Source organism: Tympanuchus pallidicinctus, unplaced genomic scaffold, assembly GCF_026119805.1.
Source record: "Tympanuchus pallidicinctus isolate F22 unplaced genomic scaffold, pur_lepc_1.0 scaffold21, whole genome shotgun sequence".
NCBI classification, from domain to species: Eukaryota; Metazoa; Chordata; class Aves; order Galliformes; family Phasianidae; genus Tympanuchus; species Tympanuchus pallidicinctus.
Window position 1 is genome coordinate 8,184,932 of NW_026294733.1, and position 24,948 is coordinate 8,209,879.

The following is a 24,948-nucleotide window of genomic DNA, read 5'->3' on the forward strand; positions in this document are numbered from 1 at the left end:
AAAGACTTGAAATTGCCAGACACTGAGAACTTTAAGCTCTCTATGTGCTTAAAATGAGGTGCATAAAACATAAAGCATTACTCGGTATCGTTGCTGCTTTACAAACTACTTTGTCATCTCTACCCTGAGCTCCAAGAGAAGGCTTGTGGTCCCAGCTGTCTCATTGATCATATGCCACTAGTTGTTGCAGCACACACAATTGAATTGCTTTTCCCTCAGGGAAACAATGTCTCCAGGTGTGCTAATAATAAAATTAATAGCTTAGAGAAACTGCTTGCCACAGCAGCCATGGCTCTACAATGAGAAGATCGATTCCAGTGTTTAACAGTCCTAATTCCATAGTGGATACTCGACTCAGCCACCGCTGAGATACGCTTAGTCTCACAGTTAATCAATACATGCCTGATTTAAAACAAAGAACCGAGATGCAGGATTAGAAGTCTTTGTGAATAAAAAGATGTAGGTTAAAGCTGTCAAAACCCTTCAACAATTATCTTAACGTAAAAGTTAGGAGCGCTGTATCTAGAAGTAAATGTGTAACTGCTGAACGTATCCCCCTCGTTTCTTAAAACAGCATTAGCTCTCAAATATTAGAATGTAAAATGGCACTTGAATCTTCTTGAGCTGGCATTTTGTAGAGCTTTGTGAATTTTAATTGTAATTATGAATATTTTGTGCAGATAATGTATGTGGAAATGCACCCCTGCCTTATTAGTCTGTCACGTAGTTCTGCTGTCAGTAGCTGGAGATCAGAGTGCCAGCAATGTGTCTTGAGGGGCACGCGTACTTTTCATCGTGGGTTCTGAGAAGGTCTCAGTTCTGAATGCCCATAAGTTTGTTGGTTTGTCCTACATACAAAATAAAATATGCATTCTTACAAGTTGATAGTGGGAAGTGGAAGAACACAAAGTAGCACACTTTCTGAGAGTTGGATAGGAAGTTATGTGTTATTGTGTGGGACAAAGGACTTGGAGTTTCACTAAGAGCTTCTTAGCTGCAAAAGGAATAAGAAATTTGTTAAAAATTTTGCTGGAGCTTTTTTTATCCTATAATTTGATATAATGGCAGCCATTATTGTTACTTGTCTTGCTTATATCCTTACATATCCTACAATTTCAACATGGCTACTACCACAACTTAGTCCAGTTAGACAGAAGGGAGGCAGCTGGAAGAGGTCTGAGATGTTTCTGTCAGCCATTAAGCGTGGCAGTTCCCTGCAGAGGGAAAATAAATACTCCTTTCCTCTCCCTTAGATTTTAGTGAGAGAAATTGACTTTAGCCCTGCCTGTTGCATTCAATACCACCAGAGGAGTGTGGCTCTGTTTGATTCTTCAGAGTTTAAGAAATATAAGGATAACCATTAGAGGAAGTTTGATAGCACTGCCCTAATCTGGTGGGAGTCTTTGTAGGTAATGGGCAATTGGAAATTGTATCTGATCTGAAAAAGTAAAGCAGTTAAGGAAGGAAGTGCTTCCTATATTTTTAGCAAGTGTATTCTGTTGGACTTAGCTTCCTAATGAATTGCTTATTTTATGTCAGTTCACTGTCTTAATACGTGAAGTAGCCAGAGTGAAAATGATAAACAGTTGTTTCAAGAGAGAAAGAAAGGCCACGCACGGACCACTAAGTAGCTCTTTCTTCTCCTCTGTGTCCTAGTGCAGGGCACTTTGTAAACTAAAGCTGAGGGCCAGAGATACAGATAAATTTCATGTTAAGGGATCCAAATGGGTACCACGGTCTAATTATGAGGGCAAAAGGAATCGGAGAATCTAAGAATGAGCTTGTTATTTCTGGGGCAGTTAACTTGAAGTTATTGCTGAGAGCTATTGGTAGGAATGAAAGCCATCCTTTGTAGTTTTATCGTTTAAATAAATAAAAGTTGTTTAGAAAAATGTGCTTTGAATTGCTGAAATATGCTGCTGCACATAGGCTTCCAAGGGGGAAACTCAAAGGTGCAAATTAGTTTGTTCTGCTGCTTTGCTGCAACTGCAAGTGGTGGGGCTGCCAGTCCAAGTGTTGTTAGATCTATAGGATTGTGTTTTGGAAGAAGTCCAAGAACTTGGATTCACCCTAAAGAGCAGAGTTCAGAGGGAGGATGGAAAAAGTCTTCTGCTTCTACTACATGGGGGTATTAGCCTGAATAAGAAGTCTACATTTAGGAGAAATGGAGAGATCCCATTTACAAATGATTTGTTTATTTGTTCTTTTTGTTCCCCAGGTGATGTCATTACGTGTTTTTTCATTGATCTATGGAAGATTAGGATTGCAATTACAATCTTCATTTATTAAAAACTGTCATTTTCAAGGAGTTTATTGTATGCAGAAATAGTAGGCGTAAACTGTCTATTGTTTCGTTGTTCTGAATCCCAGTGATGTGAGTTTATCTTTGTACCTGAGTTCTGTGCTTAACGTAAGGTGGTTGTTTCACAAGTGGTAAGTAGTTCGGCCATGGAAGTAGAGCTTGTTGGTGGTACTGCCCTAACCATTTATTACTGCAGCATTACAAAATGCCACTGAGATTTTGGTTGTGTTCTGAAGTGTATTCAGCTTTAAGAGATTAGTTCCATAATCTGTAGAGGTGCATCAGAATGGACAGATATAACATTTTGTTTTTATGAATATTACATGTACAATGGGTTTTTATTAAATGCATTTATGTGAGAAGTCATCTCAACTAAGATGCCGTCTTTTCGTGTAAGGTACGTTGGTTCAACTTGGGGTAGCAGGTGAAAACTGGCTTCGAATTGAAAAAAAAATGTGGAGGGAGTAAAGAGGAGTCAGAAGTTTACTTTTGTGGGTTGCTATGCACACAAATGTGATTTAATAGTTCTTTTATCTGCTCTTAATTTTATAGGGTTAAATTGGCTGGGTAGTCACGATCCACATTTAGTTTGTTAAAGCACTTTTTTCTATATATCTTCTTTCTATGTGCTCGTTACGTTTTTTCTACTTATTGGAGAGTTCTAATATTGCATCGTAGTCTGGATAGATTTTAGTAGTCTGCTTAAAAGAACAACAGATCATAGTTATGTTGGTACACTAGGAGTGAGAATGATCAACTGTAAATAAAAATCAGCGTGTGGATATTCTTTTAAGTTGATTTAAAAGAAAAGTGGAAAAGTATAGCCCAGTGCTGCATGCTCCTCTGTGGTAACCCTACCAGGATTCTCTTCACAAATTAAAACCTGGATTTTTCTTTGCAGTTTTCTGGCACGTAGGGAGGGTGACTGAGAAGGTTGGGCTGCAGGTAGACTGCAGGTAACCAGCCCAGAAGGTAACTTGAAGGGCCCCGTCCAACTTTTAGAAAGTGAGCTGCTTTGTGTATTACATGGAGTAGGAAGAAGAAAAACAGCTGGTGCAGCTGCTGGTGCAAAGCTATCAGTTCTGTTTTTAAAGTGAGAGAAGGCAGCAGTTATGTGAGAAGAGTTTCCTACAGATTCCATCTCTTTGTACCCCCTGTAAGTTCCCAGGCACCCATGTTGAGAAAGCTCATCCTAAACAGTCATCATTCCTGCTGTACTGAACGTGTCTGTGTGTGGCCAAGAGAACGGGTTGGAGAGGGGGAAAGCAAGACTCTGCTAAAGCTCTGCTGAAACTGGAGAAAATCTCATAAGGAGAGAAGGTATTTTCTTTAACCCTTAGGCTATCTCCTTGATAAACTTCAAAGGTTCACTGTGAGCATCAGAGATGTTAGCACTTCCTAAGTGGCTTGTAAAATGTGAAGGCAAGCCTTGAATTAAGATGTTAAGCATTGTACAAGTGTTCTTATCAATCCCTTCTGTAACATCCCAGTATAACTTTCCAAAATGGAAGTATTTTCATTTATGATCGCATTTAAAACACAGTATTGCAGGAGTGCAGCCCCCTCTGTCTTCGGTATTTTTAGTAATTTATTTAACAATAGTATAAATGCCTTCTGCGGTGTAGAAGTACAAGAGTTGTATTAAAAGCATTTTCTTTCATTTATCTGATAGGCTCAGGCTCCAATAACAAGATGTTGTTGTCAGGAATTTATTGTAATCATGTTGAAACTGTCATCTCTTTAAATTAATTTGACAAATGAATTCCGGACAGATAACATTTTTAGCCATTTGTATGGCATGCGGTTTTGAGTTACCATTCAAAAATAAATATCTATAAGCCACAATTCTAGAGTACAGTCATGGAAAAGAAATGTCAATGTCTAATAATTCAAAGGCTGTGTACTTCATTATGCTTCTAATGAATAGCTGAATTAGACTGCAAGTTTATAAGCCTTCTGTGAGTATTTTGTTCTCTTGCGCAATGGCTATTTTGTCTCATTTGGCCTTAGTGAAATTGTGTGAGTCTGATTATTAATTACAATCTGAAATACTCTTTGATCAGTTTTGTCAGTTCTACTTTCTCCCATGGGACAGACTTGTGTATATGAAAATACATTCCATCTTTTTTGCTGTGCAATCTTGTGCTGGAGAGTTGGGGAAGGAGGAACTCCGCTCTATCCCTGTTATCCTTGCCAGCTGTTGTTGTCTTCTGTGATAACCGATTGCTACTCTTGATAACACAATAGAGCTTTCGTCCATCAAAAAGTAAAGGGTGGGTGATGTGTACTCTGCTGTGGAATACATAAGAGGAAAAGCAGCGTTACAAAACTGGATTCTCAAAGGGCAGAGATCCAAGCTGCTAAATGTTAAGTTACTAGAAAGAGGCTTTTTTAGCCAGTTACAGAGGGAGAAAGGCTGTAAAAGTAGTTTTGAAAGGAAAGGAAGTGATATTTTTAGAGACTTAAAATACAATAGATAAGGCTGGCATTTCATTTCATAGATGTATTTGTAAGAGTGTAGAGCATCATCTTCGGAAGGGCTACTCATTTCTGTGAGAGGTCATGAATTTGAAATAGACCTTTTCTCTGTCATTAATATCGGGTGATGTCAATCACTTATCTCATGCAAATAATCACTATAAATAGAGTAATTACTACATAAGCAGTCAATTAGAAACTGTTGCACTGGGGGGAGGGCTTGCTGTCATTTCCAGAAAGGGTTTAGCCTGTTATTAAAAACTAACTAGGTGATTGTGAGTCAGTGGGAAAGATCTAGAAAAGCTGCTGGGGGGGAGAGGGAAGTATTGCTCTTTTCCCTTGTTGCACAAGTTAGTAAGCTCAGTGGCAGCCTTTCTTAGCTGAGTTCAGTCTCTTCCAAAGGCTGTCTTAGTCTGCTGGATACACATGAGGATCCTTTGTCTTTGCTGGGCCATGGAGGCCAAAATTACTGTTTCATTAGTGAGAGGAAAAGAGTTTTTTGAGGAGAAATGTTCACAGCTGCAGTTCAGTTTCTTAAGCATTGGTTCAGCAGGATGGCACAACATCAGGCATTACAGCACTGACTCAGCTCTTCAGCAGATGTGGATTGTTTACAAATCTGTTTCTCATTCCTGAGTAACTTTCCTCCTGTGCTTTTAAAATAATTCAGGCAGGCATTAAAGCTATTGGGTGATGAATCAGTTGCAAAAATTAGCATTTTATATGTGAATGTCAATATGATGCACAGAAATAGAGTTGTCCTCTCTGTTATTTAATATTTGTACAGATTACATTGCTATCATGAGTAGGTAGTGTCATGATTAGTAGTTACTCTGTTCTGTTGCCACCAGTCACACAACGTGTTTCTTCATGCCGTGCCTTTTAAGTTACAAACAACAGGTGTATTTTAAGCATTCAGGCTCCATGATGGTATTCTTTAAAAATATGTGCATGCCAGGCTGTTCTAGCGTGCCAGTGGAGCGCACTAGAAAACCCTGCAATAGACTTCTGACTATTAAAATCTGGTGTTGTGGTCAAAACTGGGAAGAGTAAGGAATGTGGTGCAAGTATTCAGCAGTCAGGTAGGCAACTGAAAGAATGACGCTGAATGAGTTTGTAACTAGGCTCAGGAGCTGTTGGCCAAATTTGCTAGTGATATTTGGGAAAGAGCAGTGTGCCCTCATCTTTGTGTACAAGCTGGGGGATGAAAGGATTGAGCACAACGCTGCTGAAAAAGACCTGGATGTGCTGGTGGGTGTTAAGCAGATACGAGCTAGCAGTGTGTTCTCACAGCCCAGAAATCCAGCTCTATCCTGGGCTGTATCAAACACAGTCTGGCCAGCAGTGGAGAGAGACGATCCTGTCCCTTTGTGTTAATGAGGCTTAACCTGGAGTACTGCATCCAGGTGTGAAGCCCTCAGCATGTGAGAGACATGGACCTGTTGGATGATATCCAGAGAAGGGCCATAAAAATGACTGAAGGGATGGAACACCTCTGCTATGCGGACAGGCTGAGAGCTGGGGCTCTTCAGCCTGGAAAAGAGAAGGCTGTGAGGTAACCTGATTGCAGCCTTCAGTGTCTGAAAAGGGAGCTACAGGAAAGGAGGGGACAGGCTCCTTAGCAGGGTCTGCAGTGATAAGACAAGGGGAAATGGTTTCAAGCTCAAAGAGGGGAGATCTAGGTAGGATATGAAGAACAAGTCTTTTACAGTCAGGGTGGTGAGGCACTGGAACAGGTTACCTAGTGATGTCCCTGTCCCTGGAAACTTTCAAGGTGAGGCTGGATCAGGCCCTGGGCAACCTGTTGTAGCCGCGTTGTTCCTGTGCATTGCAGGGGAGTTGGACTGGGTGACCTTTAAAGGTCCCTTCCAACTCTTAAGGATTCTGTGATTCTCTACATTCCCCTTTAAATCTCAATGCTCTGATTTTGATGACTGTTAATTGACTCCGGTGCTTTTTTATTGAGTTGGGACCCCGTGCATCTCAGTTAATATCTGTAATGAATAAAGTAAATATATGTGCATCATTAACAGAAATCTGGGGGAGAGAGATCTGATATCTCTTCTTGTGTTATTAGTGATTATGCAGTCCTTAACGATATGTTTCACAAGAAAAAAAAAAAATTCCTTTATTGCGTTCTATTCAAGCATTCTTCTGTATCTCTATTTGGATGTGGTTTTAAATGAAGACAGCATCTTCACTTTATTTACATATACTGAATAATATGTACATGGTACTTGCTGTTAAATAACCTGAATTTAACTAACGCTGTATGTTACTGCAATTACTACATTCATAATGATACTGAAACTTTACCTGACAGTAGTTGATGCTTTTTGAGTAGTCTGACTTACCTTACTCTGTTTACAGCTGATGTGACTGTGTGAAGTGAGCTAGATTTCCTTCTCAAAGTAATCACTGAACAAAGCAAGGCTTATTCTGGATATTCTGTGTAGAAAAATACATGCCAACCCTTTATCATCCATGGTAGCCACAAATAATTACAGCTGCTTTGTGGTGTACATGTTCCTTGTTAAAAGCTGTTGCTCTTTTGCTACCTGGATCACATGATTAGAAGTGACCTGTTTCATCAAATACATCTTGAGACTCAAACAGGCTTTAAAAGTGCATACCTCAAATGCTAGGTAATTCTGTTTCTGAGATGGAGAGGAAAGTGAGGTCAGAACCTACCCAGGAGTTAGAAATTGTGCAGTACCAAAGAACAGTGTTGTAATACTGCAGGATGGAAGCAGTCTGTCTCCTAATTCTTCACTTATTTCATATAATGCTGCTATGCTAGAACACGGTTTTATGGATAAGAAATTTAATTTTGACACCTTTTATGTATAAGGAATATAGTTCTCAAGAGATGAAATCAAAGGAAAAAGGAGCTCTACTTGTTTAAATTACTATTCAGAATGCTCTCATAGCTAGTTTTGAAAAATGCCTGAAGTGAGTTGCACGCAGTGAAGAAATGTTTGGATTTTAATTACACAGTACTGCCACCTAGCATCGACTCACAGATTCGTATGTTTGTAGATTTCCAAGCATATCGGTTAAGTTGACTTACCTTTATTTTTCTGTTGAACTTTGCTATGATCTCCAAGAATATTTTGTATGTGGTAAACATCAAATAGAAAAACAAAAAGCCTTGTAATGCAGGTAAGTGGAAGCAGAAGTAGTAAATGCTTTTTGTTGTTGTTGTTAAAAAGATGGAGTAATTTTATAACAAAGATGAATGGTTTCTAAGTTTGTCTTGGTAGATGCCATGTTAATAAATAATATTATTTTAGCAGCTCTCCAGATAAAATTTTGCACTGTTAATTAGAGATATCCTTTCAACACAAGGCAGAAAACATAGTTTGTCGTGCACATACCCCATTTTTATGTGTTCCTACAAAGGAAAATGTCTGTGGGATTGTGATAACCTGGGTCGCAGTAATCAAGAATATGACTGAATCCGTGTATGGCTGTAACTAAACAGTTTGTATCTGGAAATTAATGAGAAGAGCTGAGATACTTTGTGCTGGCATACAAGGAAGTTCCAGTTCAGTCATATATCTTCACTACAGTGCAGTTTGAGGTCTTCCACTGTGTTAATCACCATCGTAAGATGGAGTTCACATGTCAGTCAAATGAGAGAGCTCCTTTACCTTAATAATCTTCCAGTCCTTTGTTTTATTTTATTTTACTTCCTAAATTAAAACAAACAAAAAGAAACGAAGAAAATCACCTGCAAAACATTACCCTTAGATTGATGCAATATGTAGTGATAGAATATGATACCAAAAGTTAATCAATAGACACACCAGAGTAGCTTCCAGTAGAACCTTGTAGAGTTTTTAAAATTAATTCTTTTTAAAATTATTGACTTGTTGTGACTTACTGGCATTGCAACTGTAACAGTTTTTCATCCTAATTAGGAGGTTAGGTTCCACTGTTCAAACTGCAGATAATAGTGTAATGATTGTCAACTTGAAACATAAAAATCAATGGGGGATACTTTTAAATTCCTACTGTCACAAATTATAAAAAATTATGGTTTTAAAAACACTACAAAATACTGTTTCCTTCTTTATAACATATTCAGGCACAGCTACTCTAGAGAATGTCTGCAAACATGCAGCTAATATCAAATTGTGCTCAGATAGTTAGGGCCATGTCTTATTCTAGGTTATCATTTGCAAGTATTTTAGAAGAGATACGGAACAGTCTTATTTTTTAGATATTAAAAATCAAGTATAGTATTACAAACGATGTGTCAAGATTTTATTGAGCCTTTTTACTGGTTGATTTGTGTGTGTGTGTGTGTGTGTGACAAAGAAGCATTAAGATAGTGATCACACACCAGTACGTTGCCTTCAGTGGTAACATCATGTGAATTACGGAATTGTAGGTCATTCTGTAGATATGTCATCTTCCCTTTCACCTTTTCACACTGCTTTGTCAAGGGGCAAAAATGAGGGGGAAAAAGTTATTTATCCCCGAGTCTGTGCTTCAGTTAGGGGTTACTTAGAGTGAGCTTGCTTTAATGTTTGATAAGTGCAGACCTTTCCATCTCAGTCAGGTGTGTAAATCTAGAAGAATCCTCTGGCATAATTGCCTTTAAAGGTCTGTGGGAGGCTTTAAAATTTTCTGTTGAGTCTGAATATAATCTGAAGAGAGCATTTTCTGTCAGTTTGAATTAAAAATCCATCAAATAATGACTTGAAGGATGTTTATTAGAACTACTCCAAATATTTGCTTCAGGAAATACACTGAATGGAGAAGTAAGCAGTGTACATGCTGTTTAGTCTGTTAGAAATTACTGTATAGTGTCCCATTTCATGTACTGTCTACAGAATTTGCCTGCTTGTTTTCTTTTGTTGTATAATGGAAAAAAGCGTGCTTCATGTTTGTGTATCTTTGTGCATAATCTGTAAGGGGTTGTGAAGAGCTAAAGCTTTGACTTCTGAGGTCTACTTGAGTGAAAGCTTGCAGGTAAGTGTTCACTGAATTGCCTCTGTGTTGGTCATTGTGTCCTTGGAGGTGCCCTGAGCTACTAATTGCAAGGTTTGTAATGAGGCACTGCAAATATACACCGTGTCCAAGCATAATTCCGAAGGGCAAAAGGAATTTCCTGATCAGCAATTCATAGAATTGCTGACAAGTCTTCATAATGATCTTTTAAAAGAATTGCACAATTCAGAGAGAAAAAACAGATGACGGTATGGTTGACAAGTGTCTGTATTCATTGGTCTCTGTGCCAACACTGTGGCTGCAGAAAAAGTGAGGTAGGTTCCAAAAGAAACTGAAGAGTACCTTCAGCCATGTTCAGGGTTACAAAACAAATGATCTGGTTGAGTTAGCGCACATCAGTTGAGTGGATCCTGAGCTAAAGACTGAATTTGGCCACATCAGGTCTACATCCTCTCTTCAGCCTTTTCCCTGGATTTCTCCCTTTGCTGGGGCTGCAGAGGTGATGCCAGGCGGTCAGGAGCACCTCCATGCTGTGCGGGCAGGCAGGATGTGTGGGGCAGCCTGCAGGTGAGCAGGGCGTGAGAATTGGCTGGCTGGGAGGAGCCTGCTGACACAGAGCTGTGCTGCTGGGCAGTGAGCTTCTACGTGGTGCATTTAAATGTTAGCACAAACACAGTCTGGATGTAATCATGATGTTTAATGGTATGTAGCTTTGTATTTTTTCTGGAAAAAGAGCTTCCCTAATGACAGTACTGATCTTGCTTGGGGTAAGAATCTGGAAGAGTGCTCAGCTGATGTAAATCAACATAGCTCCATTAACTCACTGGAGGTGGGGTAATTTATAGGAGCTGTAGACCTGATAATCGTCATTACTTTCATGTGAAGGAGATAAAACTTGCTCTGTAGATCAATGCAGTAGATTATGACCTTATTTGAAAAGTGTTTATTAACACTGATCTGTTAAACTGAAATCCTTTCATTAGACCACATGGTATGTGTGCTAAGACGAAATTTAAAGCACTTGAAAAGCTAACAATAATTCTGGCCTTCTCATTAGCATTATTTATAGCTTAAAACAATTAACCATGCCCATGGATTTGTAAGCTTTTGAAAGTGTGGTTTTGTCCATACCTGCATCCAAATCTGCACATTGCTTGCTTTAGCTCACGTGTTAGTAATTCCTTGAATTGCTTGGATAACGAAATAGAATGTGCTGGGAGAAAGCCTTTCAGCTTTAATGCCACATTCCAAAATGTAGGTCTTATTAATTTCTTCTAATACAAGACAAGGAGAATTGAGGCTCCAATCATTGAAGTATGTTAACTAGCACAGGTTGGTTTTCTCTACTGATACAGTGTCAAATTCAATCCTCAATGTGAAAACAAAGCAGAGCATAATTGTATTTTATTGTTTTTTTTTTGTTGTTGTTGTTTTTTTTTTTTTTTGAATAAGGAAAAAATATTTTCCTTTGGAGACTCCAGAGGAAGAATTAAACATTATCTCTGTCAAATGCTGAATTATAAGTGAATTCAGTTTAGAGCATGTGAATATACAGTCTTTGAAATTTGCCGGAGAAGTCTCATTAGGAAAGTAAGGCCTTTCAAAAGAACTCCTCTTCAAGAACAGTAAACCTCCTGAATGCTTCTATTTATTTATTTGTTTGTTTGTTTGTTTAAGTGTCTGCAAATGTTTTGGAAGCCTTCTTGTGATGACTAAAACCCTTCCTGGGTACCTTTCAGTGAGTGGCTTCCATATTCAGTGTGCCTGAATGCTACAAGATTTGTACTGAGATTAGTTAACTATATATATGATAGTTTGCTTAGTTAACTGTATATATGAGTTTGATTTTAATGTTTTTATTAGTTTAAGGGAGATTACATTCAGTTGTGCATGAAAACTTTTTCCTGTTTAGGGCCGAAGTGTAATTGAGACTATATAGGAAAAAAATAAAAGAACCCAACTCTTTCCAAGGGATGAGTATTTATTCTTCAATTTTTAAGGTATGCTCAGCACACTAAAAAGTGATTTTTCCTAAATATTACTTGCTGGATATGGAGTTTGATCTCTTAATGCATTTTGAATCCACAGCAACAGTTACATTACTATTGAGTGGTACTCCATGTACTGGGATGATATGTTAGTTATTTTTCTTTGATCAACCCATTTCTCTGAGTGACATTTACTAATAATGATTGCTTCAAACAATTGCATAGAAGTAGACATAACAAAAATTCATCAATTTTAAGTGATTTTCAAAATGCACATGAGACATAGCTGAATTTTGGAGCTCAGCTGTTGCTGCATGCTGGATTCATCTATGAAGAGAACTGTAGATTGCTTTGAATGCGACTCCACCTTGAGTCTGTGAATCCAAGAGAAATGAAGGAGTAGAATTTCAAGTAATAAAGATGGGCTTGTGGTACAGTCAAAATTAAGAAGCTTGTTGAAGCTAAGCAATGAAAATAGGTCAAAATCAGCTGAAATCCAAGAAATGTTAATGAATTTCTACTTATAAATGTGGATAAGAATGTAACATTATTGTCAGAATGCTATTATGACTGCCCCATACTCTGACTGTTTTTGACTTGTTGACTAATTTGCTTTTTAAAATCATAGAACAGCTTGGGTTTGATAGAACCTTTAAAAATGATATGATCACAACTTCCCCTACCGTCAGCTGGGATCCTTTGCTTCTCTAGAAAGTGTATGTGTGTATTTGTCCATTATATCTGGCTCTGGAACTTTCACTGTGGCTTGTTTTGATTTTTGTTGTACACTGATCTAGATGAAAAATTATTTGCTGCCTTGTATATGTTTCTATTACTTTTATTCCATTGTTGTACAGGGCTCTAATATGAATCGAGGTTGTTTGGTTAAGCTGTACAGTTTTAACACAGCATTTGCAGTCTAATATATGTGTTTTATTAGAAGTTGTGGGTGACTTTTGTGGTTTTTGACATCTTACTTTTTGCATGGTGAGGTGGTTCTGGGAATGGTAAGGAGACATGCTGTTGTCCTTAGGATAAATTGTGTTACTTAGCAAAAGGAGGATTGTCGTGGCTCTCCATAGATGAGTAGATTTATTATTAAACTTAGCTTATTTGTGGAATTTTGGGGATGCGTGGATGAGTCATGTATATATAAAGAAATAACTCTTATATTTACATATATTTACATACAAAGAAATAACTCTTAAGAGCGTTTTTATTCTTCATTTTAAAAATCTAATTAATGATGTGTCACAGTTTCTTGTTGAATTAAAATGTTAAAATCTTACCGTTTGAAGCACGGATGTGTCCATCTGCCTACTGATGCACTTGTACTGAATCAGAACTAATATTAGTGCTGTCTAAATGGAGTCATGGAACTATGGACCAATTTGTATTTCGTTCTTATCACTCAGAACTCGATTTCTAAATGGGACATTTCCTAATTCTGAAGTCTTGATTATTGGAAAGTAGTCCAGTAGTCTCTTGAAAGTCTTTGATACTGAATATAAAAGCATTTCAGATGGCTAAATAACTGATGGAAAGGCAGCTGCCAAAGTTTTTCACCTCTGTAAAACAGAGGGGAAAGGTTGCTTGTTTAGGCCTGGATTTCTGAGAACTAGTATTAGTTCTGAACTAAACTGATCCAATTGGATAACAGGGCATTCCGTCAAGGTGTTCTGCAAGTTTACATATTTCTTTAAAAGTTTATATAGGAAAGGAGTTAACTAATTTTGTTGATGTTTCTGAAGTTATTGAGACAATTTGAGGAAGTTTATTGCAGTTTCTCAGTTTTTATTATTTATTTATAATTACAAATGATTGAACACATTGGCTTTGTTTTTCTTGCTTGCATTCTAGGTGTTTCTATAAACACTAAACCCTCATCCCTTGGAAGTTGACTGTTTTAGGGAGCAACTTTTTCTGGCATGAAAGAGAAGTGTCTGTATGTTTATTTATTCTTGATCTCCAATGCAATACTTAGGGATATTCTCTTCCATGTTGCCTGTTATTTTGTGTTACTAGAAAGGCAACTGGAGTTGTCCAGAGTTGGTCAGTAACTTCTGTTTTAGTTGAGATCTTTACAGCAGTTTTATTAGAGGTGTCACTTTCCAGTGTTTTCTTCTATGCCATTTACTAATTGCTCCAGTTTGCACCTCCTGATTCTCTTCTGTTGTTTGAGTGTGTTTGTAAACATCTGTACAATTCTGTGGTACCTGGAGTTCTGGTGTCACTCCTTCCCTAGCCAAAGCACACGTGAAGTTCATGTGGGTGGTAGCTGAAGTCTCAACCACCGTTCATGTAGAATTTGTTTTTGAAGAGTTACATATACATACCTACAGAAAAGGCATAAGAAAAACTTATTCTTTCTTTTTTATATATATTTTATTTTTTATTTTTATAATTGATACGATTTCATGCAAGTTTGAAGTTATGAAAGACTTTGAATGACTGGGAAGATCGGTAATGGTACACAAATCATTTCACCTGTAGGTCACTGTCTGGCTCAATATTGACCTAAATTTTACAATCTGATGGCTCTTAATGTATATGAGAATCTTTGTCAGAGATTTCTCCAATTCTGTTTCCTAGTAAATTAGGTTAAAAATGTTGATAGTTTATTGATTTCGGTTCAGGATAATAAAGCATTTAGAGTGTTTGTTTCCAGTTTCCTTCCTGCACTGAGAGGAACAGAGATAAGAGACTGCTTTTTCCCCTGCCTTTAAGGCAGAACAGCCTACTGAAGCTAATAGAGGCTTTAAATAGCAGGGTTGTTCTGTACTTTGCTCTTCTCCTTGCCTCAGTAAACCTTGTATGTTTAAAAAAAAAATGGGATTGCATTGCCTTTCTTTTTGAAGAGGAGTCTTTCCTTTAAAACATAGAAACATTGGTAAAATAGCTTGTGAAGGATGTAGTAGAATGCTTTGCCAGGAGGATTGTTTCGTGTGTGACTATCATGAAGCCAGGAGTGTGTATCTGGGTGTTTGTGTTTCATAAATGTACAGACAGCTTGAAATTCTGGACCCATCTGCTAGATGGCAGTTTATCTGAGACATAATTTAATAAAGGTGAGTTACTGTGGAGATGGTGAACTAGGATACTTCACTGATGGGGCACATCAGAAGAACTCCTAATGCCAGTCCATGAAATGTGTCTAATTGCTCCTTCTTTATGAGTTCTGCTTATAGAAGTTGTCCCTAATCATTCATAGGTGGTCTGGAGCTCTCTAAATAGCCTGTAGGAAAGTGAAGACGTTGGTGTAATTTGAGCGTTTAGTTTGTTTGCTTTTTTACACCAAATCATTCCCAACTTTCTGGTGCAGTTACCGTAGGTGATGTTACCATGAGGGCTCTCTGCAGCAATCAGGTCCTGTTTTGTTGGCTTTTCTCAAGGATAAGAACTGAGGTGTGTCAAACCTGGAAAACAAACGATAGAAAATGTGAACCAGCCTGCTCAGAGGAAGTCTTCCTGTGAGAACAGCTGAAAACAAGTGGAAACCATGGAGGGGGAAAAACAGTATGTCTGGATGGGTTTACATGACATGGGAATGTGGCTGTGAGTGGTAGAGAAGTGGACTTCGGTGTGAGATGTTAGTTGATTTTCAGGCTTCGTTTTCTTTAGATTTATAGTAGGATCATTATAGCATTATGTGCAGTTATTTTCTTTTGATTTTTACTTTCAAATTTTTTTTAATGAACCATTTCCAAGTCAACACTGCAGAAGAACGTTTGGGAAATTAAGAGCCTGCAGTAGTTTCTTTGGACTTGTGGTAGAGCTTGTGATTGTTGCCTCTGTGAAATTGTGCTTTTAGTCCCTCTGCATTTTCATTACAGCTGTTTCAGGGGTTTTCTATTCCTTCACACAGTCTGTATTGTGAAATAGGCAACAAAGGCTTTACTGCTTGATTTTTATTTTTTTTTTACTGTTTTCTTTTGCTATGGCGATGAGCAAGCAAATATTACGTTGCACTTTGGGGCGGAACACCTTTCAAACCTCAGTTCTGCCCTGCCAAGCAATTGCTCTATGGACGTCGGGAATTTCACTTCTGAGGTTTTGCATTGCATTGTACTCGCTTTGATTGCTGTGACAGTAAATAATTTTTTACAAATTATTTTGATTAAAAAAACAAAGATGATGCAAGATGAGGTATATTTGTCTTCTGAGAAACTTATGTTGCCTTCTTCTGACTTCACTGTGTGAAGCTTCATTGCTGCCTGAGGTTTAGAATTTAAAATGTTTCTGCAAATGTTTTGTAGAAGCTGATGTGATCTAATGTCACCTGTGTCATATGCCTTAAATGATATTCCACTGAGCTTCATTCATTTCTTTTTTTTCCTGTTTAGCTGTTTTTAACTAAAACCTTTAAGACAAAAGATCCCTGTAAGACATTTTGTCGTTCCTGATAAAAATCTGTGTTTAAGGAGGGAAGGAAGTTCCAAGTAACTGTGTTAATACTTAACACACACAAAGGACTATTTTCCTTAATGATACGAGGCATTTTTAAGGATAATGTTTACTTTATTATCCTAATTTTACACAGCCTTATAAGTGATCTCTAATAAAACCATACTTAAACATAATTATCCTAGGTTGGCGCAACTCACAGAGTGAAAGTATATTATAGCATCTTGTTAATAAGCAGATGAGAAGTATTAGTATTAGATTGAGGTGGAAGGGGTTTCATCAATGCTTTAAAGAAAGAAGGGATGTTATTCTTAAATGGAGTGAGGGTGAATAATATAAATAATCAGCTGGTGTTCTCAACTGAAATGATCGGTGATGTACCTAAACTCGTATCTGTTTGCACTATTACTACATTTGATGACTCCTGAGAATAGCATTGTACAAGTCTGAAAATTGCTGATGAATCTCTTCAGCAGCAGCATCTTTTTATAGTAGCATCTTCTGTTGAGATGTGCACAGGAGCCCTGTGTAATCTCAGGTTGACGAGAAGCTCCTGCTCAGCAGCATAGTCTTCTATTAGAAAGAAACAATAAGTAAAAGAAACGTGCCTAAGAGTCAGGGTGAATGTATGGATCAGGTGTAGAGTTATGGAGTATTTGAATGTAAGTGGTTAAGAGAGGATGGTCTTAAAATTCTTGGCACTGGACTTGCTTGAGTAGAGAAGAGTGCAAGTCCTTTGTCAGTTATGCTTCTCTATCAATGTAGCACATCAATATGTTTAAAATCAAAACCTTGGAGTCTAATATAGAAGCCCAGTGCCCTCAAGTTCTCAAATAGCTTGTGGATTAGCCTGAATGTAAAGGAAAATGGTTGTGGAAATGAACAGCATTCAAATCCTGAAACGTTAGAGCTAAATACAGCTAATGAGAAAATGGGAAGAAAAAGGCCAAAAAGAGGATGAGACACAGGAAAATGTCAGTAAATATTAAGTGCATAAATGATTAAGCGCTGGTGAAAGCCGAAGAGAGAGGTAATGGCTGGAGGAGCATAACTTGTGTAAACCAGCTTGATGTCTTAGCTCTATTGCTAGTGAGGTTAATAATCCCATTAACTTAATTAAAGGCAGCATTCAACCCTAGGATTAGAAAGAAAAAAGACCACCAATGGGCAATTAAATGAAGGAAGTTGTCATTCATTGCATGGGCATTTACATTTATCTCACTTCTATAAATGTTGATCTGTCTGATCAAAGACTTAATCAAAAATTATTTAGACAATTATTTCCTGACTCAAAAGTATTCTCTAGTGATAGGAAACTGTTATACAGAATCGTTAAAGCATGCTTAACTGCATTGTGTTAATTATGCAGTGATAAATTATTCTACCTTTCTTCATTAGCAACATTTTATCAGTAGATAATAGTATTGTTTGTTCTTTCTAGGCAGTAGAAGAGTAATAATGTTGTTTAGGCAATTACTTTAAGAAGACTTGGTCTTTTGAAGTGGCCAGTTCATGTTAGATCTTTAAATGCATTTTAGAACTTTGTTCACCTATGCTAATCTTAAATAATTATACTAATTGATAACTTATTGGATTGGGGCTGTCGTGGATTGATTCTTTTTGTTTTATCTGCATACACCCATGACAGCGTGTAGAAAACTTACCATACTACAAGCAGAAAACAAAAGACTGGAAGTTAGGGTTCCTGGTGTGCAGCCGTCTCATTTCATGGCCTCAGATGTGATGCTTACCTTAATGCTGAACGTATAGAATAAGGGTAATACAGATTCAGCTCTCCTGGTTGTTCTGAAGGCTAATTAATATTTGAAAGTTTTTTTTTTTTTTTTTTACGGAGTGGGAATACATAATTATTGGTGGAGATCCCTATTCTTGTATTTGGACAGTGTTTGCAGTAGAGGAACAGTTGTTGTTGTTTTGAATATTGCTGAAACTACCTGAGAGGAGAATGAGACGATTTCACGCATCCAAGGAATTCCAGAACAGCCACAGAACTTCCTCCTGTCACATCCGTTTCTTTAATTCTGCATCACATTCTTTTTCTACTGTTCTGGCCTGTTTATCTTGGAAGAAAAGTATCACTGGTATTACTGCTGATGTTCTGGATGAGTTTAAAAGTGTTTCTATTTAAAAACAAACAAACGTGTTTTAAACCTTTTGCTTTTTGTAATTGTCCTGTTTTCATTGCTTATGAAACCTGTTTTTACAAATCTTTGAGCCAGTGCAACACAATCTGCTTCTGAGGGCAGGCTGGGAATCAATGTGGGAGCTGCTGAACTTTCGATGACCAGCTACAAATGTGTAGGATGCAAGTAATATTTTGTTAAATCTTCCAAAAATAAAAAAAAGTTCAAGGTTGTAAATTCTTTAAATATCCTGTAGTGAGCCAATAGAAGTACTAATTTAATTTTGTGTAATGGATTATTGAAAGCCATTATTTTCATTCCTCTTCTGGATTCTGTCCACTGTGTCTGTGAACCTTGCCATCTCTTATGTTCTCAGAAAGCCTAACACAACCCACTGTCCACCTTTACTGCCCAAAATTCTGTGGAAAATGAAGTGTAAATCCATAGCAGTTAATGCACGGTGTGAAGCTGAGGCTGATAGAAAGCTCAGTCTTGTCACTTCTGGGCTTTCCATTGCTCATTGATGGCACGTTATTTTCTTAATGGGATGTTATCTTCATAATAAATTTACACAGTTCTGAGATTTTTAAGGAGCTCCAGTACTGAGTTCTTGGATGATAACGGACATAAAAATATGTATGCCTTGGCAGACATAAGAAAACATGCAGTATGTAATTGTTGCACTGGTTGATTTTGTTGTTGTGATTTTGGCTGCCTTTATCTGAAAACTTCCTATAGCTTTTATTTATGAAAAATCAAAACAAAAAAACTGACTTGTGAGGATTTTTCTTCCCCACAATAAAGAACAACACAGAATGCCTATGAGCACTGCATGTCTTCTGTAAGGTAAACTAAAAATCATTCATCCAAACAGTTGTAAAATAGCTATTTCAAATGTTGTACTAAACACATTTAATTACTGACATGATGCTTAAAAGATTGCCTACACTAAAAGGAAAATTCAGCATCTGAAAAAATAAAATGTGATGTGGGAAATCAGAAGGAAGACGTCAACAGAAAATAAGATTACATTATTGTACGAAATACTGTCCAAATACACTTTGACCTTCTGGACCAAAACCGGCCCAATTGTCATCAATGCTGTATTATGCAACAAAGTATTCTTGTTATAGTGATATTTTATTTAAAATTGCATGTTACTTATTCTTTTTAAAAAGGTGATCTAGATGTGAGTGACGTCCTTTTCAATAATATTAAACAAGTGGAAAATACAGTAGTTTAGTAACCCTTTCATTAATTTAATAAGAACCTGTGCTATTCCGAAGCTGAATGATCAAACTTCCTCATTTCAAAAACAGTCTGTGCATAGAATAGTGAGCAACATTTCAATCTCTAAATCACAAGCTTATTGCCAATTGTTGATGCTGAAAAATACAGGCTTTTAAGACCTGTTCTGTGAATTGTGTTTTTTAATGAACAGATAGGCACATGGTGTACTGTATATATATATATATACTGTTTTTTTAATACTTTCTAATATCGTATGTGCTATTGTGATATTTTGCTCTAGCTTTAGTGGGTTATTTAGGGGCATAAAGTAAATGCAAGGTGCTTTGTTTTCTCTTGAACTTTCAAGTGATTATTGCATTTTGCATTCTGCCTATTGTGAGTGACAGTTCTAATGGCCACGTGTAATGTAATAGTACAAGGGATCATTAGAAAATTCATGAAACAAGCTTGTAAATAACTTCAGGTTAAGGATCAACTTCATGTATAAAGAGAGGTTTATCATAGGTTTCAGTAAGCCGTTAAAATTTGTGTCATCCCTCTGTACCTCCTGCTGATTTTGTTTTGCTAACACAAAAGTGGTTACACTTTTAAAAAAAAAAAAAAAAAACTCCTGGAATTTTTTTCTTTCACTTCTCAGCTTCTCCTTTTTTTCTTTTTTTTTTTTTTCCCCCATTTCTTTTTTTTTTTTTTTCCTTATCCTGCAGCAGTGTGTTTTGATGTTCTTGGACTACCCTTGAGTTACGTTTTTGCTACCGCTTGTGCAGTAATGTCAGGTAAACAGTTACTGCAAGTGAATAGAGGAAATCTTATGCTGGGCTAATACTGAGTCCAAGGGTTATTAGGTAGCTGTATGTCCAATATCTGTATGCACATGAGCAGCAAGTACAACATGTTCAATTCATTGCTTTATATTTACCAGCCATGGGAGATCTGGATCAGCTGATACACTACACACCTGAAATGGTACTCAGGGCCAGGTTTGTTGGAGCCTTGGGCATCCTGATCCAGTGATTGGCAACCCTGGACATGGCAGGACTGTGGAACTAGATGATCTTTAAGGCCCCTTCCAATTCAAGCCATTCTTTGAAAATTGATCAGCTGTTTTACTATGCATACATAGCATGTTTCAAACGATATAGGAAAAAAAAAATAGGTGAGAAAGTAGTTGAAGTCAGTTGTTATTAGTTACTCTGCTGTAGCGTAAGTAGGTTAAAAACAACAACAACAACAACAGCATTGTTTAGGTCAGTAACTCAATTCAGGAATACACTTGAGACAGACAGGCCAGAGAGTTTCTAGCATTTGTAACTCAAATTTCTCAGTTTTCATAGCTTAACCAAAACTGCACCATCTTACCTTTCTGGGAATACATAAGTTGTTTCTATCTAACAGAAAAAGCTGTTTAGCATTAAAATGAAACAAAATGTCTCCAATATAAGGTAAGTGTAAGAAACGCATGAGCAAAAATTTCTAGGACTGTGTTACAACTTAATTTCTTCACATTTTGAGCCACTTATGGTGATGATTTCTGAACTCCAATGGCTATTTGTTGATGATGATATGGAGCTGTGTTTTTCCTGTCTGTTTTATTCAGAGAAATCCCTAATGAAGAAATGATGAATCTGTAAAAAAATTTAGTTGCGTTCAGGGAGATGTATTTAGTCTCAGATGTTTAGGTTTTGCCCTTAGGCAGTAGGAAAACCAGGAAAAAAGAAAAGAGTGCCATAATAAATATAAATACATAACTGAATAACTAAAAAATAACCTAACTAAAAAAAAAAAAAAAAGTTCAAATCATCTGCAGTATTTTAAGCATCTCGTAAAAAATTAGTGAAGCTCAAGAAATTTTTAATAGTGTATTATTAAAATCAAAAGTGTTTTCCTTAGGAAAGGTCAGAAGAAAGCTATTGAGACATCTGTCCCATTTTTACATTTATTTTCTTGTGTTAAGCACTCGGACTTCTTGTAGTAACCACAATGCAGAAGTTGCATGTTTTGTCCTGCATGAAGATGGCCAAAGAGTGCTTCACGACCTTAGCAACAATAGCAGTATCTTATTTCTTGTTATTTTTCTACTTCTAGGGTGTTTGTTGAAAACTTGATGGAGAAAATCCACTGAGGAAACAATTTCAGTTAATTTTGTCTACTTGAGAAGGTGTTTTAATAAGCTAATATCATGGAAATCCTTAGTGTCGTGGTCCTAGTAAATCCTTTTAACTATGGTAGTGACTAGATAAATGCTCTTACATAAACAATATAAATCAGATCAGGCAGTTTAAAGTTTAGCAATCATAAAATGTTTTATTTTTTTTTTTCTTTTTTTGAACTAATAATTACAGTTCTTCCCATACAAAGACGTTTGCAAAGCACAGAACAGTAGTATGAAGTCAGCCAGAAAGTACTTGACAGTTTTTGCTTGCTTGTATGCTGTAGTCATCTGTCCCTGTGTTTTATAACTGCAACGTAACTGAATTTTATGAGAGAGCTTTGAACTGGAATTGGAGAGCCAAGCATTGTTAGTCTGAACAATCATGTGTCTCCTCAGACTTCAAGCCAGGGTTTGAGCCACTGTGTAACCAAGAGTATTTCCAGTTTAATAAACTATACAGGACCAGAGCATTCAGCTAAAGAATACAAGTATGTTTAGCCACTAGACACTCAAAGGGGTGAGAAATGGGAGGAGTGTTCTGAGTCTTTTGTTTCTCTTAAGACATAGCCTTAATCTAGTGTAATAAATCTAGCTGTCTAACTCTAAGTGCTGCATGTTTTTTTTTATTTTGTTTTGACTTCCTGGGTGTTTTTATTTCCTGTCTGTAATATGCAATGGTAGTTAAAATTAAGAGGAAAAAAAAGGGGAAAGCAAGCATGTTTACAGTTACTGCTCAGACTGCAGAGTTCTGGTGGGTGGCATGAAGCAGCTGTTTCTCCTGGTTACCGAACTTCTTTAAAATACAGGTGCTACACCCCCCCTGCAAGTTTAAATATCAGAGTCTAAATGGAGCCAAGAAACCTTTTCTCAAGTTCACCAGCTCCTCTGGCCAAGTACATTTATCCTCTCACAGGGACATAATCTATTCCAGCCAAAAAGCAATGATTTAGCCAGTACTTACGCCAGTGTTATGGCCTCCTTAAATACACTGCGTTGAGCGACTGAAGTGATGAAAGACATGACTGCCTTAGGGTTTGGTTTTGTTTTGTTTTGTTTTTAATGATTTTTCTCCTGGAGTTGGTAACCTTTGTGTCAGAGGGAGCTGTGCCCCTGAAGCGCTAGGGCAGCTGAAGCAGAGGCGCTGGTGCCTGTGCCGAAGGGACAATGGGGAAGGAAATGTTTTCAGCTGTCCCGACTGCACGTGCCAAAGCTAATTCTTCACTTCCATAACCACACGTAGAAGAGCATGTGTTTTGTTCTTTTGTTCTTGTTGTTAGCTCTTGTGGGTATTTTTGTGGGCAAAGATTCCATTTCCAGCAAAAGGTTTTGTCTTGAGGGTTTCTAAGAACTAGTACAGACCTGAGCTTAGGATGCCACAAGAGAAAGGTACTGATACAAATACCAACTCAAAATAATTAGTACCCTGGTGGGTAGGGTGCTCACGGTTAGTGTATCTCTTGCTTTCTTCAGCATCTTTCATTTGCAGTCCATTCATGCTAACTGTGCATATATTAAAGCATCTGTGCCCCAGTAAGGATGTCCTAATTAAGTAGACTGCAAGAATCTCTCTTTCTGGTCCATTGAGCAAGAAGATATTTGTAGAATTTCGAAGAACTCCAACTGCTGAGGTGGGTAAGTGGTCATCCTCAGGGACAGCGGAGATGATCAGATTCTGTGGGTCATGAGAGCGGCCTCTTCACACAGCGGGTTCGGAGAGTCGTAGAAATGCCAAAATGTTGAGGTTGGGAACGGTCTCTGGAGATACCCTATCCAACCTGTTTTTCAGACTAGGGCCTTAGTTCTTTTTAACCAAGGACAGTAAAACCAGTTTCTGCTTGCGAATGCGTTGTTAAAGGATAATGTATGCAATTGTTATGTGTTAATATTGAATGGGAATACTCTTCAATTTGCAACTTTCCTGCTTGCGTAATTGCAAGCAGTTCTGCAGGAAGAAATATTTAAATGGTCTGAGTGTGCTTATCTTTCTATTATAGCATTACAGGAGCAACTACTATGTTGTCAGTTCCGTATTGTTATCACTGCTCATTTGGAAATCAGAAAAGTAAGCAGTTCTAATTTATCATTGTATTTTAAGGTCTTCAGTGAGATGATCATTTAGATAAAATGCAATTCTGATACTGAATTTAATTTCTTATTATTTTTTTTCCTACCATCATATCTAGGTAAATTATTTCAATTTCTAGTTTACATGGTGAGGATATTTTCTCTCAAGCTGGGCAGCATTTATTTTATTTTATTCTATTTTTTTTACAGTGATGTGTCAAGGAATGTAGAGTAAAACATGTCTGAGTGCTAGCATTCACTTTGATCTGTTTTTTTTTTTTTTTTTTTTTTTTTTTTTTTCAGGTGATAGTGACTGATCCCTACCATAAGAGTGGCTTTTCTGAAAACATTTGACCTGACGCAGAATAATGGATATAAAAGATCGAAGACACCGCTCTTTGACAAGGGGGCGGTGTGGGAAGGAATGTCGCTACACTAGTTCTTCACTGGACAGTGAAGACTGCAGAGTACCAACTCAGAAGTCCTACAGCTCAAGTGAGACTCTGAAAGCATATGATCATGACACGAGGATGCACTATGGAAACCGAGTTTCAGACCTGGTTCACAGGGAATCGGATGAGTTTCCAAGGCAAGGTATGTTTGAAGTCAGAACTGTTTCATTCTTAAGTAATCTTTGCCAGGTGATGTTTGTTTTCTGTTGTGCCGTGCTAGTGCTGTAGGGGAGTTCTAATGAAACAAAAAAATGGATTTGTTTCAATTTAAATTGGAAAATGGGAATGCTGTTTCACGTGACTTCATTTTGTGACTGCTTACTCTGACTATTTATTTTTCATCTCTTTAAAAGTGGGAGGAATGCCGTAACTTTTATAGTTAGCTATGTTATTGCAGCACTGAGATGATAGAACTAGTATTTGGAATGACCCATCTGTGTGAACTTGTAAGCAAGGCTGTTACCTCCTATTTTACAAACCACTCCTCACTTTAAATGTATGACATCCAACAAATAATGAATGAACAATCTAAATGTTTTCAGTTGAAGTAGCCTCCTTTCCTACCTCTGTTTTTTCACTATGCACAAACTTGCACACACCTATTACTTTCATTCAAATATTTGTCTTCGTAAATCGTAAGACTGCGTGTTGAAACTATTAGAGAACATTTTTTCACAGGAACAGCAATTGAAGATCTGGTTCATGTGACCAAATAGCATGATTAAAGTGTCTGTCAACAACTGAATATGGTTGCTTT

At 37.3% G+C, this 24,948-nt stretch overlaps 1 protein-coding gene across 15 annotated transcripts in view; it reads left to right on the forward strand.

Moving 5' to 3' along the window:
• TENM2 (teneurin transmembrane protein 2) overlaps positions 1 to 24,948 on the forward strand; it is a 602,430-nt gene that overhangs the window by 107,620 nt on the left and 469,862 nt on the right. For all 15 annotated transcript variants that reach the window (XM_052684852.1, XM_052684855.1, XM_052684854.1 and 12 more), the window contains exon 3: positions 24,043 to 24,333. In XM_052684852.1, coding sequence (XP_052540812.1) covers positions 24,108 to 24,333 — 226 coding nt within the window. In that variant the 5' untranslated portion in view covers positions 24,043 to 24,107. The remainder of the gene's footprint in view (positions 1 to 24,042; positions 24,334 to 24,948) is intronic.